Source organism: Vanessa tameamea, chromosome 30 (assembly GCF_037043105.1).
Source record: "Vanessa tameamea isolate UH-Manoa-2023 chromosome 30, ilVanTame1 primary haplotype, whole genome shotgun sequence".
NCBI lineage: Eukaryota > Metazoa > Arthropoda > Insecta > Lepidoptera > Nymphalidae > Vanessa > Vanessa tameamea.
This window is the reverse complement of record NC_087338.1, coordinates 5,441,452-5,461,421: the sequence shown is the minus strand read 5'-3', so window position 1 is coordinate 5,461,421 and position 19,970 is coordinate 5,441,452. Positions and strand designations below refer to the sequence as shown.

The window sequence follows — 19,970 nt, the reverse complement described above, 5'->3', positions numbered from 1 at the left end:
TTCTATCGGAATTTTGGAATTAAAATTAAAGTGGATATAAATAGTTAAGTGAAATAGTGTATTATAAATAATGATATATTAATCAAGAACTGTCTGTTGTGTACAATATAGTTGAGTTATTAGCAAATCGCGCGAAATATGTATATCTAAGGTTTCTTTATATTTACTCCTTGGATTGGATATAGAATTCCCTGATGGCTGACGGTAGAAATCATAATCGCTCCACATCGATCGTTTACATTCAATTTATTTTGTAAGAGAACCAATTAAAAGTGCTATAAGAGTTGAATGAATATCGTGTTATTCAACTCACCTGAGTTTGCTTCGCTTTTCAGCGAGTGCAAGCTGTTGGGCGACTGTCAGCTTAGGGCGTAGATTTGGAGGGGGTGCGTTTGGGAAGACGTCGCCGCCTTCGTGCGATGGTCCCTCGTCATGTTGGTCACCGTCTGACGCTTCATCGCCGACCACGAAATTTGAGTTCCCCTGAAAATTTAATTTCTATGAATCATATCATGATTTTGTTATCAGTTAAGATGGAAGCGTAAAATAGACTTAAGTTGGAAGGGAGTAAACAAAAGAACACAAACCCGCTGAGTCTCTTTCGTCGGTTCTCGTCAGGTCATAGTGTTTCCTTTTCCGAACCGGTGGTAGTGTTTAATTTGACTATCAATAAGTAAGTGTAATGCTTCTGTATTGGATAAAGAAATTTGATTTGATTTGAATAACAAATTGTCTGAAAGGTAACGGTTAGTTTAACTCATTTATGTTTTTACTTCATTATGTCGTTTTGGTTAAAAGAATAAAACCTTACGAAGGTTATAGTAGAATGATTGTTACAGCATCAAATGCCAATTATTTATTAAATACTCGAAAGTGAGTTGAACATTACAAGAACAATGTACAACTCTGGTGTTCTGTCAAATTTTCGGATCTTATCATAAATACTTTTCTTATCCCATAGACAATTACTACGTTTAACAAAGAATTGGGATTATTTCTAATCAAATCAAATCAAAATCAAAATATACTTTATTCAAGTAGGCTTTTACAAGCACTTTTGAATCGTCATTTAACAAACTATTTAAAGTAAAGCTACCACCGGTTCGGAGTGTAGATTCTATCGAGAAGAACCGGCAATAAACTCATAGATAATATATAATGATATACTCATAGATATAATAGATACATGTGTCAGAATAAATTGTACCCTAAATATTGACATTGACAAACTCGCTGTAGAGCGCTCTGATGGAAAAAGGTCCAAAACCCACGCAAAGGGGAGGTGGTTATGCAACGCTGGCTTTACACTATTCGAGCCTAGTGCTCATTAATTTTCTATGTTGTCTTGGGTCTGGGTGTTTGTGGTACCGTCGTTACATCTGATTTTCCATAACACAAGTGCTTTAGCTACTTACATTGGGATCAGAGTAATGTATGTGATGTTGTCCAATATTAAAAAATATAAATATATATATATATTAATATATCTGCATTATCAAAATTCTCCCAATAAACAATATACAATGTACTTGTGACGTCAACGCATAAATACCCCTAATAATATATGGCGGTCTAAGACCATACTCTTCAATACCATTCTTGGAACGATACGATATGATATACTAAAGAAAAACAATGAAATAAATGAACATCGTTTGACAATTAAATAAATGACAATGACAACATTGATATTAAAAATCACGTGTGAATTAAAAAACAAAGAAAAATAAGTTCCAATAATTTTATACAAAATCTTATACAATAGAAAGAGCAAAAGGAGGAAAGGGCGCCTGGAGGGGCGTAACGCTTTTTGTTAACGTGACTATTTCTGCCATACACTCTACGTCTACTGTGAGCCGCGTAAAATAACTTCGTTCCAAAATAAATAATTATCTTTTTTAGAGTCCATATAAAGTAAAAATATTCATGACATGAAGCATTACACTTGCTTATTGGTTGTCAAAAATCTACCACCGGTTCGGAAAGGGACGCCACGGACGAAGAATCTACGAAACAATCTCAGTGGGATTTTTTTTCTTCAATTGTTATTTTCATAGCATATGCAGTAGGTTAGTTAAAATACTTACATTAGATTCTGGTTTCGCTTCTTCGGAATCTATTTTTTCAAAGTTATCGCTCTCACTGGAAGAGCACCGCACCTGCTCCTGCTCAGCCTGCTCCATATTTTCTATAAACAGAAAACAAATATGTTAATCGTTCTTCTTTCAGAGAAATTAAAATTATGTAATATAGTGAGTATTAATACAATCCCTGGACCTGACTATTTATTGAGACATTTTGTAAATAAAACTAATTGCTATATTATTTACAGAGGCGTTACTTTTTAGTCGGAAATTTGGATTAGATCTTATTGTGTCTATCCACAGATATTTATAACTTTACCGATTTTAAAATTCAAATTTCGTTTGTTAAAAAACATCAATGCATGAGGCGTATTATTCAACACAAGATTATATAGGTGATAAAGAAGGTAATAATTATTGATTTTCTTCTCAGTAGATTTTTTTTTAATTTACGTCACTACTGTTCTGTAAAATTACGATTGAATAGTGCTTGTAAAAGCCTGCTTTACATTAACAGCCTTTAAATTCCGACTGCTGGGCTAAGCCTCCTCTCCGAGCATATTCCACCACGCTGCTCCAATGCAGGTTTTTGGATACACATGTGCCAGAATTTTGTTGATATTAGACACACAGGTTTTCCTTCACCGCCGAGCACGAGATGAAATATAAACATTACTTAAGCATCATGAATCATCGGTTAAGATGCACGCGTTCTAACCACTGGGCCATTTCGGCTCTGCCTGCTCGAATAAAGTATACTTTGTCCGATGTTTTGGAACTTTTAGGACAATAGGGAAATTATTGTGACTTTGTAAGAATTATTGGACTACATGGAGACGGGATCCTAGTTTTAACATTATTAATGTATTCATTGGTAAATGTACGTACATGTAAATATAAACTAATTCAGTTGAAATATTCGTAATGAATAACAATGTTGTCGCCTTTATTTATTCGGTACCTGGACGAGCATGTTTCATTCGACTCTAATTAATAATTACTTATTAAAATACTTATATATGTATTGGAAAAATTGCGTTTTACAAGAAAAACATCACAAAAACAAAACGTGGGGCCAAATCTTCTAAATTGAAACGGTTATGATTCTATTGTGATCCAACCAGGGCCGAATTTAAGGGACAACCGGGACAACCGCCCTGGAGCCTCCATAAGAGGAGGGGGGGGCTCAAACAATAGAGGTTCCGACGAGTTAAGAATTTTAATGTAATGTTACTAATCACTGTTTTAAAATAAAATAATACCAAGAGTATATAAATTATTGACAAATTTTACTGATAGAAATGAAATTGTTCAAATTAATTTGTAAAATAATAATTAGGCCACTTCTCTGTTGCCCAGGGCCTCCAGATCTCCAAATCCGATTCTGGTACCAACTTCGACTATTCCTTACAAAATTTATTTGGTGGTAGGGCTTTGTGCAAGCCCGTCTGGGTTAGTATCACCCACTCCTCAGATATTCTACCGCTAAACAACAGTAACCAGTATCGTTGTGTTCCGGTATGAGGGTTGAATGAGCCAGTGTAACTACAGGCACAAGGGATATAACATCTTAATTCCCAAGGTAGGTGGCGCATTGGTGATGTATGGAATAGTTAATATTTCTTACAGCGCCATTGTCTTTGGGCGATGGTGACCAATTACCTTATAAACAGCCACACACAGACAGAGTTACTGGCGCATTAATAATATTAGTATTGAAATTAAAACAAAGGGTTATTTCAGGTTAGGGTATTTCGTTATTCAAGATTATTTCAGGTCAGATAATACCACGACAACTGTAGATATGCGTGTAAGATCGCTATGACCCGATTACAGCACGGATGGCATCTGCGTCAAGGAATTCCATAATGAAATTCAATGGCGTTCCTTTTATTATTGGAAATTCCTCTAGAGTTTTAGATGATACCTATTAACCGACATCAAAAATCAATTAGGTGTTATTTATTGTGAAATGACTGTTTCTACAAAAAAATGTCCTCGGAATTTCGACATTTTCTGAACCGATTTGGCAAATTATTTTTCGTTTGGGTACGCCTCCCGTTTGGTTACATTTCAATTTGAAGAAAACATACCAAAACTAAATACGACGGGATGTAATTTTTTCTGGCCTCGAATTTGGTTCATTATTTATTTTATCAGATTATTATTTGAAGTTCGTTTTTTCTTTAATATTATTTCATTAAAATGAAAAGACAGACATAAAATATATTTGCATTTTCAATGGAAGAGTTTGAATTAATATTGCTGTCTTACCGATAAACCCCTTGAACATCTGGTCTTATACTTTTTTAATTTTAATTTTGGGTTACAATAAACAGTGTTGGTTTGTATTGATGTCCGGACTTCGGGTTGTAAATGTTTACACATTAAAACCCGTGAAATAGCCGCTCTTAGCACGGAACGAAAGTATGAATCAAATCAATTCATAATATACTTTATTCTAGTAGAATTTTACAAGCACTTTGGAATCATCATTTTATAGAAATACATTAAACGCATACCTACCACCGGTTCGGAATGTTGTTTGAAAATTATAACGAGAAAAACCGGCAATAAACTCAGCTACTGAAATGCTGCCCCCCCCCCCCGCTCCGTGCTGAACAGAAGCTCTCCTTAGTGGGAAAGTGAGATACATTACGCACGCACTTCTACGGCGTTGGAGTATCTAAACCAACGAATCGATTTTATTCATTGCTTCAAATTTCTCAAAACCACGATGGTACCAAATGGTAATATTATCTTTATGATGAGAGTTGCTAACCTTAAAAGCGAAAAAGCCCTGACGATGAAATAAGGCAATTTAGTCATGCGTCTAGTTGCATCCGTTTGACGGAGCGTCGTAAGAATTATGATGGCTAATATGCTTTGGTCAAGTGACTAGATTATAAGGGTTCATAGTTCATGTTCATATAACAAAGTTACTGGGTTTTTTTCTGTCGAGAAATTCTCGGTAAAAGCCTGGGGAATCCGGAAGTTGGAAGTGTGTACACTCCCTTGACTAGGAAGGCAATTAGAGCAGTTGGTCCTTCTCTTGAACTCTTCGTCGTGTCGGTTTCGTGTCCATTGGGATTAAAGAGTGAGAGAATATATATTCTGTTCCAACCATAAGAGGAGAAAAGCCATTTAAACAAAATTTGACAACAAATTGACGCGATATGATATATCGTTCAAAACGCTTAAACCTATGTACATATATATTTTAGCGTTCGAACGTCGGCGAAACTGTCATCGGAATTTTGGAAGTAAAATTAAAGTGAATATAGGTTAGTGTAGTGTATTATAAATAAAGATTTATTAATCATAAACTCTTAGTAGTGCACAACATAACTGAGTTATTAGCAAATCGCATGAAATACGTAAATTAAAGGTTTGTTTATCTTATTTTTTACTTCCACTGGAATAGGCTATACACTGTACCTGTGTTTGTCCACTCTGCAGGTTTGCAGAGTTTTTCTCGTGCCTCGGAAAGCACTTGAAGCCATACTTCTTGCGCACAACTTATTCAATTGGTGTCAGATTTTCTGTCTCGATACTCAAATTACAAGATTACTCGATTGTGCTCTAGACTATGATAGTTATTCTCTTGAGAATATTCTATGGTGGGTTTTGATGACTTTCCCATCATCAGAAGCCTTGGTACACTTCACTTTGAAGTACCGTTTCATTATTTGGTTAATTTGAATAAAGAGGAAAACGACGACACCGATATTCTTGCCTCTTTGAAATTCATAGCCTCAAAAAGAGGCTGAATTTTCTGTTCTAAAAGTTTGGTGACCCTTGAACTTGGAAACGCCTACTCACTCGTTCTTCTATTATAAAATATATGTTTTACTAATTAAAGAATAATACTTTTCTAAATAGGTAAAACAAAACGTAAGATTTCTTATAAATTAAATGGTTCTGTGATAAGAAAATCTCGACATAGTATAAAACAAAGTCGCTTCCGCGTCTGTACGCTTATATCATTTAAGCTGCGCAACGGATTTTAATGTGATTTTCATCAATAAACAGAGTGATTCGAGAAATTTCATACGTATAATACATATTATATTGAAGGAAAGCCGAGAATTTCACCTTTTCAATATGGAAAAAGAGAGAATTTTTCTTTTTTTCTCGATCTATAAGTTGTACACCATAGACCAGATATCCTATTTCCATACTGTATCCGAGTAGCGTGACGGTTGAATTATAATTTATTATTCGAATAAACAAAACCCGTTTACATGATAAATTATTCTTGATTAAATTAGAACAGAGTGTTGTTTGTAAATTCTTAAAAGTTATCAAATCAATTTTTTACAATGAAAACTTAAAAAAAAAACTTTATTCAAACAGGCTTTTAATAAGTATTCAATCGTCACCTTAAGAGATGAATTAAATCAAACTGTAAACTCAGTAGATACTCTTTTTTATCAAACGTAGAATCGCTCGCGGCTTTATATCCATACGTGTTAACAGGTTTATTATAGACAATATTAATAACATTAAATAATTCTTACCTCATACATCTGTTGTTCAATATTAATATAGAGGCAAGATTTGTTTATACGCGGTACTTTTCTACGATGATATTTTTTAAAAACATTTAACACTTAGTAATTATTTGATTTTTTTTGTATCTGTAGTTGTGTATTGCTGTTGGCCCTACTGGCCTTTACAGCGTCACCGAACGTTGGGGGCGAGTGCTAAGACTCTGCCTTAAGGTGAACTCTTTTGGGGTCGAGAGTGACGTTCGTCCTGAGAGTGTCTCCTATGAGATCGCACCTCGGCTCAGAACGTAGTCGGTGGGATAATTATTTGAAATTGATAGTAAATTTATATCGCTCTTCAAAGCGTGACCTGAAGACCGACACACGTGCTAAACAAAATCAAAATATTCTCTACTAGCTGAACCCACGGCTTTGCTTTCGCCTAATTAACATAGATAAAATTTAAATCATTCTCTATATAACCTAATACATCAAAATTGTACAAACATAATTTACGTTTACGAAAAAGTTAATTATACGTAATGAGTTTTATATTTCCTTTCTTAAGAAATGATTAATTGTGTATACAAACTTCCAATCCCCGTTTCACACCTTGAAGGATGATTTCCGTGATAAAAACTAACTATGTCCTTCTCCGGGACACAAACTATCTTCATACTGAATTTCATCTAAATCGGTTCAGCAGTTTAAGCGTGATTATGTAAGAGATACTTTTGCATTAATATTATTAAAGTATAGATTCAAGTAGCTCATAAGAGCACTTTGAGTCGCGATAGTATATTTTAAGACCCTAAAAGGTCACTAAAAAATATTTTTTAAATCGCCGTAATACTGCTTGCAACCGGGAACTTGTGTTAAGCCGGAGCTGTCAGTGTTATTAGTATATTGAACTTAGCGCACCGCACCGGTTAGGAAAGTAGATTTTATCGAGAAAAACCGGCATTAAACTTGGAATTCAAAGAATCAAACTTATAATTCGGCCGTATAGTATTTTATTGAGTAACAAGACTTATTTATGATTATTGTTTTGGTGATACGCCAGTTTGACACGTGTATCGTATATATTGAGTAACATATTTATATAAAAGGGATTGATCACGAAATCGCAGAAACTATAACACATACAAGCTTGAAATTTGGCAGGTAGGTTCCTTATAGGGTGTAGACATCCGTATTTCATATATATGTTGTTCAAGTTCAAGAGACTTGAAATTTAAAATGAATAACTGCGAATAAATCCGCGGGCACAACTAGTAATATAGTCTATTTCACTTATACTTTTTTGATATTTCACACTCATGTCCTGAGGTGAGTTTCGAATTCCTTCTTACAGAATAACTCTTATTATTAATGGGACAAGTTAATGGTTTCACTTAATTTTACAAACTGCGGAATTTGAGTCTTGTAGCGCGTAATGCGTTAAGTTCTTGAGGCTGATTTTGGTCGAGCCATCTCACAAGACCCTGCAGTACTACACACATAAATTGACCAGAGCTTCAAAATAAAAGGTAACGCTGTTCATTGGTAAAGTATCGTTTCACCATATTTAAGAGACCGAGTTTTATCACCAGCTATGTTGGATAAGTCTTGATGGGTCTTCCAAAGTTAATAGTAGATATAATAGATAACTTGGTGATATGGCTTTGTGCAAGACCATTCGTCAGATATTCTACCGGAATATAGCAATTCTTAGTATTGTTGCGTTGTGGTTTGAAGGGTGAGTGAGACAGTGTAACTACAGGCACAAGGGACATCTTACTTTCCAAGGTCAATGGTGCATTAGCGATGTAAGGAATGGTTAATCTGATAGCGTCAATATCTAGGAACGGAAACCACTGATCTATGGCCTGTTTGCTCATGGGCAATACTAAATATTACTGTTTAGCGGTAGAATATTTGATGAGCGAGTGGTATCTACAAAACTGACTTGCATAGGCCTACCAAGTGAACCCACGTGACGTATCATCCAGTTCTTTGTAAAATATAAAACTCTGACGTACGTCATAATACAAACAAACGACTATTAAGTCTCATTTAGTTTAAATTAAACATTAATTCTTCAAGTAATTAAAAAAAATAAAAACTGGTTTCATCGTAACCTGTTTATTTGGATGTTGGTTTAAATATGCATAATGATACGTTGGTCTAGTGGATAGATCAACTCCAGGCCGAGCTGATAAAAAGATAATAGGGATTTTCAGCTGAATTCTGTGACCTTTCCTCTCATCTCTCACGAAATGTGACGCATCTTTACGTTTGCTGTCATTACGTTGGTACTTAGTTTGTTATGCTAGTGCTTCAACCTATACCTATAATAAAATTGGAGTGTCTGTTTGTAATATTAAAATAACCCATATTTACTCAATGCATATGTATATTTGGTACATATACCAAAATAACATTTTTTATTAATATTTGTTCCGGCTAAACTAAGGAACGGCTGAACTGATTTCGACGGGACTTTCACTGGCAGATAGCGGATGTAATAAGGAGTAACTTAGGCTTCTTTTATTTTAGAATTATGTATTGAATAAAAATAAAATAACGCTACAATATCCAAATAACTTAAATTCAAATAACGCGCACGAGATCGCGGGCACAGCTAGTGCAGAATAAAACTACCCGCTTTATAAAAATATGTTATTGTTGCTACTATCTCAGGTATAAAAGAAACTGGACTATGTATGTTTAAATTGATTCTTCTGTACGCTTAATAAATATGGCAGTCAGCTACTGGCAGGAGCGCCGTTATCATCTTTGATTTGATTGTACTTAATATAGGATTTATTTCACTCATCAAGAGGAATGTTGTAATTAATTCCGGAAATTGGTGAAAAGATGGTATCGTTAATACTGTGGAATAAGGTGGAATACACATGTGGAAGAATTTCGTTGAAATTAGACACATGCAGGTTACCTCACGATGTTTTCCTTCACCGCCGAGCACGAGATGAATTATAAACACAAATTAAGCACATGAAATTTCAGTGGCTGCCTGGCTTGAACCCGAAATCATCGTTTAAGATGCACGCGTTCTAACCACTAGGCCATCTCGGCTCTTTATGTTTTACACGCGTTCGTACAATTTTCAACTGTTAAATCGGATAATTAACTGGGATTCCAATTATTATAAACGTCGGCGACATACACCGCCGTTATCAGCTGTTTGTGATATTCATTACCTTAGAAATACCAACCATCTAACGGCGCTGACCGTCAAACTTTCCACCAGAGCAAGCTCGACTCACCCTCGTCCAATAAAATCGAAACCATACAATTTAATTCGGGATAAATCAATAAGATGGCACCGCATTTGGTGCGCGCCGTCACATATGTTAAATTGTTATTTATAAGCTAACCGGTAAGTTCCTTTAAGTTTAAGTGAATGTTGTAACATTCATTTGGAATAATAAACATACCTAATTCTCTGAACAGCTCGGAGTATGAAAGATGTTCTAAAAGATCTTCGCTCTCCGGTCGAGTCGGATTTGTCGTTCCTTCAGATTATAAAAATGATTGAATACAGAGTGTACTCGTGCAGTATAATATGTTCTGCGTAGTCTGGTGTCCCTTGGGATTGCCTGCTGCGACCAAAATCGGTCAGGACATAACTAAATCGTCCATTTCGTTTGTGTTACTAGCCCTGCGTGGTCGAAATACGACCACAATAATTATTTAATTTTGGAATGTTTTTTTTTTTTTTTTATTGTAACACAAATGCTCGTCAATAGTTATCAGAGAATAAAAAAAAAATGTTGATAAACAAAGGAGAAAATGTTACTGAACTGTTATATTTATTTGTAGTGATATTGTATAGTTGAAATTAGACTACATATTTAAAGATATTCAGTTTAGTAATAACCCCATAACACGCACACACATATAACAATAGGAAAATAACAAACGATATCATTACAAACCAGAACGTCTCGAATTAGTCTCTAGTGATGGCGAAAGACGATATCGATAAACAGCGTCTAATTAATACTTATCTACCGTTATCTAGTGTCAAGTGTCAAGTGTCAAAGTGACAGTTGAAGGTGAATCAGGACGCGCTGTATCTGTAGGAAGTGAAATAGAGGACATAATATGTGCACGCGTTATTTATAACGTACAATAGAATGTTATATATAAATGTAAATAAGAAATTTCGTTATATTAAGTCATCACGGTCGATGCAGAGAATAACATATAATATATCGCCCAGTGGGTGACATACGTTAAAAAATAACCAGGATTAAGATTTTATTGCGAACATGTTATATAACATCCTGGAAATGGAACGTCTACTTGACCTGGACAGGCGTAATAGCTAGAAGGCTAGAACACCATCGGCTGTAAAATACAATTTCCATTTATTTTCCCGTACAACATGTACAGCCTGTAAATTTACCACTGCTGGGCTAAGGCCTCCTCTCCCTTGAGAAGGTTAGGAGCATATTCAACCACGCTGCTCCAATGCGGGTTTTTGGATACACATGTGGCAGAATTTCGTTAAAGTTAGACACATGCAAGTTTCCTCACGATGTTTTCCTTCACCGCCGAGCACGAAATGTATTATAAACATAAATTAAGCACATGAAAATTCAGTAGTGCTTGCCTGGGTTTGAACCCGCAATCATCGGTTAAGATGTACGCATTCTAACCACTGGGCCATCTCGGCTCTTATTTTCCCATAAGATCGGCTATATAAGCCATATCAAGGCAGTAGAACGAACGAACGAAAGCAAGTTTAAAATTGTATATACGGGATGCTGTGACCGAAACTCTGTTAGCCAGCAAGAAGATTGATTAATTGATTAATATTATGTATTTGGAAAGATTGTAAGTTATTACGACCCACAATTAAAGTTGGCTTACAAAGTGTTTGTTAAGCTGGTGCGAGGACAAAAAGGTGACTGGATTAAAAAATAACATGACACATTTTATTTTATGTTCCTATATAATATGTAAGTATACTCTATTCCAATGGGAATAGGAGAAAAGATAAATAAACAACTTTGACCTTGAATTGACATGACATTTTAGTTGCACTAGTGAGGAGAAAAATATTGAGTGAATGGGTAGAGAATGCTAAGGAACGATATATTTTATTGGTTTTACGTATTATTTAAAATAAATTTTATATAAATTGCAGGAAAGGATGCCTTAAATAAAATTTAGGTCGTTAGTTTTGATTTGGATCGTGGTATTTCGCAAATAGCCTTATTAACTTATAAAGAGGTAGTTATTTTCAGTGATAAGTCATAGAAACACACTCACAATTTCGTTTATATGAATAGATTTTTATTCCATCATTAATAAAAAGAAACATTGTATGTTTCAATAATGAAGTGGCATTTTCAAGATATATGACGTATTGTATAATACTAAGGTTTTGAATAAATAAAATCTTATATATCTTTCAAAGAAACTCTTACTTCATCTTATATCTAAAACGACTTTGACCTTGAAATAAGCATTAAATTTTTTGAAAAAAAAAACGAAATTTAATTAATAATAACATCTTATCTTAGTCTTCAAACCGAAAAAGTAATGTTCAATCAGCGTAGGCCGTGTTAATGGTAATTCAAAAGTCAGTAGGCAAAAGCAAAAGGTCGTAAATACTAAATCGGTTACACTGACAGTTCGCTTAAACAAAGCCAGGTCGTAAGAAAAAAACTTTTGATAAATCCGAATAATATCTTACTTTTGTATTATTTTCAAAACTATAAATTAAGTGTTGCTTTGCATAAAACTGATCTATATTTTAAGATTTTTTATTTCTGTAAAATGAATTAATTATTTTAAAATTTTTGTCTATACCTTAGTATATAAAATAATAACATTTTTTATCGAACAATATGTAACTTTCTATATTATATTATAATCCATATTATAACCAATTAAATAAATATATATTTAAAAAAAATCTAAGCTGTATGTTAAAACTAAAATAATATATTTTTTATCTGTATAAATTTATTCATTCTCCATTCGGTTAGCGAACATCCTTAGTGAGGCCTCCGTTTTAATTGTTCGTTCATCGAAAAATGGCGTTTTGAATGTCGGCAAAACTGTTTTCGTTACTTTGAAAGTCAAATTTAAGTGGATTTACGTAGTTAAGTGAAATATTGTTATATTAAAAGTGAAGATACATTAATCAAGAACTGTTTGTAGTAAATCATAAAGAGGACTCATCAACAAAACAATCGTGATATTGAAAAGTACGGTTTGTTTTGGTTCTTTCCTATTCCCATTGGAATAGAGTATATATATTTCTAACAGTATTTAAAACGGGACATTTACCATGAGACTCAAGTCTCGTGAACAAGACATTCGTAGATAATGTCGAAATATCGAGCTCCACCAAATAAAAATAAAAAACATGGTAAATATCCCGTTTTAAATACTGTTAGTAATAAAAATAACCATGTTAATTTAAAATCTTGTATATATGTTTGTCATCTTCAGTTTGTATAGTTAAATATTTATGATAATTTATATTAAATATCCATTAAACTTAAAAACCTTTGTGTTTTAACTGGTTTTTACTGGAAATAACACATTATATCTCGCTTGGGAAATTTATTGCTTTGTTTTATTTAATGAATCCACAACAGATTATTTGAAGACAAATTATGGAGATTTTGTTGAAATAATATTATAAGATTTGAAAAGCTAGCTGCGCGCATCACGATATCAGTATTCCCGAATTATATTATTAGTGGACGAGGTCATATTGTATACATTATGTATGGAAATATTTACCCCGCATTTAGTTCGACGATTGTAATTTCGATACCACATAACCAAGAGTAAATTAGTTGACATATTTGTACTGTGAGCTAACTTCCGACTTCATATGGATACAATTCATACAAAGATTTTCTTTATCTCTCACTTTCTCCCCAAAATGAAATCTTCAATAATCCTACCTTAGAACGTAATCTTTACCAATATTACAAATGCGAAAGCAACTTTGTCTGTCTGTTGTTCTTTCACGGTCATACTACTGAATCGAATTTTATGCCCAACAATAACGACAGACGCGTGAAAGCTAGCATAATATATATTCCAGATACGTATATCAAATATGGTAGGGCTATCTTAATCCAGATTGCATAAACGGATGCTATATGAGGAGCCTCGCCGATGATGTACAAGTCTTTGCACAACGGTAGGGTGCCCCAGAAAGTCTCTTAATTTTTTTTTTGTGTTAAAGTTAATGGAGAGCCGACAGACTGCTTGTATCTAAGGTATGAAACCTAAAGGTAAAAGGCAGATACATTCTGATAAGCAAAAGCGACGGAGTACTTCGCACAATGTCAGAACAGTTTATTGATTGCCTGTGTTTAAGGTTATAAGTACTTTAATTAATCATTAAATGATATCAAAACTAGGTTCAGCACGAGACTTAGTCCTCAGGGCCGGATCTACCATATGGTACCAGGGCCCCGTGGATTCAAGGGGCCCCCAGCTAAGTCAAATCAAAGTCCAAAATAGACGGTAATGCGAAAAAATCTATAACTTTATTAAATTAAACAGATCGTATGGTTTGCAGCCCTGCGAGTCCTGCAATTAATCAAACCCATTCAATTAATTTAATTCAAGTCTACGTTCAGATATGTCTTAGGTGGGCCCCTAAGAAGTATTAGCTCAGGGCCCCCCAAACTTACGTTCCTGCCCTGTTCGTCCTCGTGTAGGTGGTGGGAGGGGTTAGGTGTTGGGTACACTATGTCATTTTCCATCCCCTTACAACGTGATTGCAAATTTCCATGATGATTACTCATGTAGTCGAGACGTGAAAGCGTAACAAACTTTCGCATTTAAATTAAAGGTTCGGATATAATAATAATATGGAAACATTAAACTCGGTAAAACAGACGAATTTTTTTTTATTGAAAAAACAAATACCATGGCAATTTTATTTATTACCGAATCTCAAACTTTTTTTTCTCTCTGGAAAATGCATTACGCGTTTCTCCCACGTGAAGTGGGGGTATGTGGGACTCGCCGGTACACCGAAATACCCACTAAAAAACCATCGGTACCCTTTCCGACTTATTTATTTATATTAATTCCACTGCAAAGATGTTGATCCACAAAGATGTTGATCAAAAAAGATCCACAAAAAACAATATTGTTTTACCATAATATAGACGAAACTATCTAACTATATTAGTGCTTACAAAACTCGTTAAAATATCAATTGCATGTTTTTTTTTTCTTTTAGCAAACATAGGACAAGGTACATGATAAATGGAAAATAATATCTTTGCCACTATCGACTTTTTAATCTTGAAAATAAAGGGTAAAACATATTTCATATTTTAGTATATCGCAATTTAGCGTAATGCGTGAGATTCATTGATGTAGATTGTTTTTTTTTATTTTAAATACATAATTAATTTGACACATTTGAATAGAATTATAAATACTATAATATGAATTTACCTTGAATTAAAAATTGCTTAAATTTAATTCTTAGACAAACGTTTTTTATTTTGATAAGTATCAAGGCTCAGATAAAGAAAAATAGCATCATATTAAATTTAAAAAAATTACGAAATATAATAATTATAAAATGATCGATTAAAATGTTAGAATGTAAATATGGCAGTATTTTTACTTTCTTTCGCATACTTCTTGCAGAATTTATGCAATGGCATAAACGGCTACAGCCATAATTATATAAAATGAGATCTAGTATTTGGTTAAACCACTTTTTTTCTTTCAATCGCATGTTACATATACTTATTATTCGACGTTTATTATAAATTAATTTATTCATTATTGAATGCTAATGGTCTACTATTGTCGTCAAAAAGTTCAATAAAGTCAGCAATCTATACGATTCTTAGGTATTAGTTTACGTTGTAAAATATTAACCAAATTAATATTTTAGAAATAATAATACGAATGATAATTTTATTAGATTTAATACGGATAATAATTTATCGATTTATTTATAACGTCACTATTTCGAAAGACATTAAAAAAAAATTACTTACGTTCCGATTCGCCTTTGTTATCCTCGATTTTTAACAAGAACTTTAAAATGTAACAAAAAAAAACAACTCCAACTAAAAAAGCAATTGTCAACATCAAAAAATAAAACCGTACCACAACACAACACTCATAGCCGCATAAAAAAAAATCCGTATTCAAAAACGTCTTCCCGCCAACAATAAAAACGGCGAATGTCACTTCGTACCATCAGACGATAAGCAACAGAATTCGTTTAACTATCAATAAAATCCAATCAGTGCTTCAATTACGTCACATTATACGGAAAAGTTGAATTTATATTTCCTTTTAAACAATTCTAAGGCAATTGCGCACCATTTTTATTTGAATGTGTAGGCAAAACATACGTATACGAACACGCGATGTTACATGGCTCATTCACGCGGCGCGGGTGACAGAACAGCCGAAACACGCTATGTATAGACAACAAGCGATCTTGTCCTTGCTTTATATTTTGGTATTTCGACGTATAATAGAGATCGGCGCTTTTGATAGCGCTTTTTTTGCTGTATTATACAATGACTTATCGTACGATCCCAATGAACTCGAATCATGTCTACCTATAATATAATTATGTATAACCTTGTAAATATTTTAAAACTACTTGTAAACCGCGAATTTTGTGCGGTAACTGTTATTTGTAATATGTTAACATATTAATAGTTAGTTGAGGTTGATTCAGCTATTATAACTATAAATAATAGTATACTTTGAAATGTATGCCTCATAAAACCTTATACGACCATAATTTATACACTTTTTATGTTATAAAACAAACACTTAAGCTAAAAACGTATTTATTTAAATAATTACAGTCGATATCGCCATTAATCGTCATTAAATATCAATTAGATTAATGTCAATTACTGAGTTTCTTGCCGGTTCTTCTTCGTAGAATCTACATTCGGAACCGTTAGTTAAGTTAAATTAATCATGTAAAATTACGATTCAACGTACTTAATTTTTAAATCGTCACTTTGAAAGTCAACTTAAATGAAGTGTATTTTAATTTTACGACCTGCCTGTACATGTAGTACAAGTCAGGTCGTAAAATTAAAAGTTTTACTATTTTCATAAATTTGAGAATTGATGAAATACAGCAATAGACTAGACTGTGAACTGTGAAGGTATATTGGCAGTACGGAGCCGCCTCCTGTCCCTCCACAGATTAATATACAGACCTCGATTTGCAAGTTATCAACATTTGATTCGAAAAATTGCTCACTAAACGCGCTTCGGTTCATAGTTTTCTGACAAAATCAGACTCTCCTTTGACTTTTTTGACTCTTGATAGCTTCGTCTACTCTTCTAGATCCAACGACTGACGTGATGTCTATGGTCACTGGACATAACAGTAAATACAACCTATTTCAAATTGAGTTATAAATTTGCTGATTGTTTTTTTCTTAACAACTATTTAAGAGACTGCTAAATATTCGACTTCATAGTTAAAAACATCAATTAAATATACAATTCAACAAGAGTTATTTAGGTAGTATTGACTCTCAACAATTCGCACTACAGTTGCCATTTTTTTGAAGACGAGCATGTGATTTTCTTTGACTAAAGTCACATATGTCGACTAACCGAAACGTCTAGACTGGAGACCGTCGAGTGGAAAACGCTGCCTACAATGCCCTAGAGAAGTGGTCCGACAACCAAAGATGATGATGGGATGGGATGGCTATGATCTGACAGTCTGGCCGACGATGATGATGAAACAAATCCCTCTAAATCTGATCCTGTATTTTTAGATCTTAAGGTCCTTTATCTGGTCCGGTGCTGTGTGTGATACTTTCGATCAGTTTGAAGAATGAATGAAAATGATTGAAGGTTTGCGAACTCTGCGAACAATTTCAATAACATAATCTCATTCGAGTATTCATCATGATGTTTAACCCTTTTCTGTATTGCCATTTTTTTCAAACAGGCACCATTAAATGACACCTTAGCCGAGATCAGAGAAGTTATTTCTATTTCGTCTGTCAATATTTTATGTATTAATATACACTCGGGTCTTTATGTTTATGAATCGACTTTGTAATGTTTGTGTAGGGTTCATAATAGCTTGGAGCTATTTACATTGTTGTATTTTTAGATGTTGAAAAAGAGTAGGTAACTACTGGGTTTCTTGCCGGTTCTTCTCGGTAGAATCTACATTCCGAACCGGTGGTAACTTTTCTTAATATAGTTTGTTAAATGACGTTTCAAAAGTGCTTGTAAAAGCTTAATTGAATAAAGTATATTTTGATTTTGATTGGTATTGGAAATTGTTAATTTTTTTATATATATGAGGTTATAATTTAGGAAAATCATTAAAAGAGACAGTGTGTTAGAAAAGGACGAAAAATACGTACACGAAGAAGTTTCGTTTTTTATATGATTATATCGTTTACAAGGAAAAGAGAATTCTAACGATGGTACATATATAATTAAATCCTATTCGTATCGTGATAAAGTATATTTTGCAATAATATTTGATAACAACCATTCTACATAGTTTATCTGAAAATTATAATAATATCTTATATGGTTAGAAAACATTGAGATACATACATGAGATTGCCTATTTTTAATCTTGAGTACAGATACTAGAAAATAAGACCGTATTTTTTTATGTAATAAATACGCTAAATAATAAGGGATGGACCAAATTCGCCAGAATCGGTATTAATTTAAAAAAAAGCAGGAAAAGATTTTTTAGTACACGGCACAATTATAAAAAGTATTAAAATTCTGACAAAAAAATTTAATAAACAAATTATCTATATATTTTGAGTGAATATTCCGTTATTATTTTTAGATATTCGGTTAAACCTAAAAGTCTATTTCATCCATTGTAACAAAGGTAACATAAAGTATAAGAAACACGTATTCAACTTTTGTATAGTTTCAAAACAATATAATCCCTACTAATATCATAAATGCGTAGGTGAACCATGGGTTCAGCTAGATTAAATTTAAATCAAAAATGTCTTTACTAACCCGGTAGGTACAATGGTAATAATATTCAATACCAAAAGAAAACTACCGTCGAAATCGTTTTTCGCAGCGATATATTCGTAAACGTAATATCGGTTTAACGTAAAATATTAAATAATAACTTTATAGCGTTAATTATGCAATTACGCGTCGGATTAAAACGACTTGAAGTCATCACCGTCGTTAACCTCAAGATATTATGCGAGGCAAAGGAACACTCACTAATACAACATAATACGTAAATACACATTGCAAACTCACACACGTCATTCGTATCCCATCTATGTCAAGTCAACTTAATATAATATATATTATATGTGTTATAAAACACTACAAACATAAGGTTTGGCAGACGGCCACCTGTCTACCCTTCGTTGGTTTAATGGAGACTAACTAATCCCACATGAGATACGAATGTGTCATCAAAAAAGCACTCTGTATTTCCTCTGTTTTATAGATATCTTTAATATAGAAATATCAAGATCTACCGTGAAAAACTAGCAAAAACTATCAATATGTACTATTAAATGTATTTATGCAGGAAAACTAACATATATGAAATAATTCCAAACACTTCATCTTGTATCGAATACTAAGCTAATTAATAATATAATATAAAATTGGTAAATGCAAGATTATTTATTTTTTATTATCAAATCGAATATAACGTATGATATCTTGCAGGAACTTTTTTGCTTTGCTTTGATGTGAGCCAATTCAGTACCGTTGATGATAACATTATACACAATATAAACATATGTTAACTTATATCACAATTATTAGTTAAATGTCTGACAAGTTTTAAAGGTAATGAAACATCAACAAGAAACATTACCGTATAAATATCGATATTTAAAATATTGATAAAAATACCATTTATACATACCAAATAAAAAAAGAGAACTAACATTGATCCTTGTGAAACCCCCGTTCTTAGACTTAGATTTAAATCAATGAAATCGAGAGCATCGACACTATATACTATTTAAGCGTCTAATATAAAAGAGTTTCGAACTCTGCACAATCAACTGGTCCAGAAAGATCACGGAATACTTAAATAATATTTTTGCCAACAAAAACTTTAAGATTTATCGGCTTATTTTAAAGTTTTATAAAGAATAATGTCAACCAGTGACCTGATTCCCTTTGAGAATCGTGGGACACTTTTAGACAATCAAGGTTATTACTTCATAGTCATTTAACATTGGTTGAGGACAGTTATATTGTGAGCATCGACTGAACACTTAGATGAGCGGAAGCGTGTTTAGGAAAAGGAGTCTTTTCACACCGATTTATTTTGTTTAGGGAGTTCCTCTATACTTTTTTCCCAAGATTCAACATAATGAATGAATGAATCAAATAATCATAATATATCCATATTCCT

The 19,970-nt window shown here is 33.2% G+C and overlaps 1 protein-coding gene across 1 annotated transcript in view; it reads right to left on the bottom strand.

The window, feature by feature from the left end:
• The window catches only part of LOC113391727 (acetyl-CoA carboxylase), an 85,270-nt gene extending 69,289 nt beyond the window's left edge, over positions 1-15,981 (bottom strand). The window contains exons 1-3 of the mRNA XM_026627786.2: positions 15,589-15,981; positions 2,088-2,188; positions 314-483 (exon numbers count right to left, since the gene is read on the bottom strand). Of these exons, the coding sequence (XP_026483571.2) occupies positions 314-483; positions 2,088-2,188; positions 15,589-15,682 (365 nt within the window). The 5' untranslated portion in view covers positions 15,683-15,981. The remainder of the gene's footprint in view (positions 1-313; positions 484-2,087; positions 2,189-15,588) is intronic.
• Positions 15,982-19,970: the final 3,989 nt, after the last annotated feature.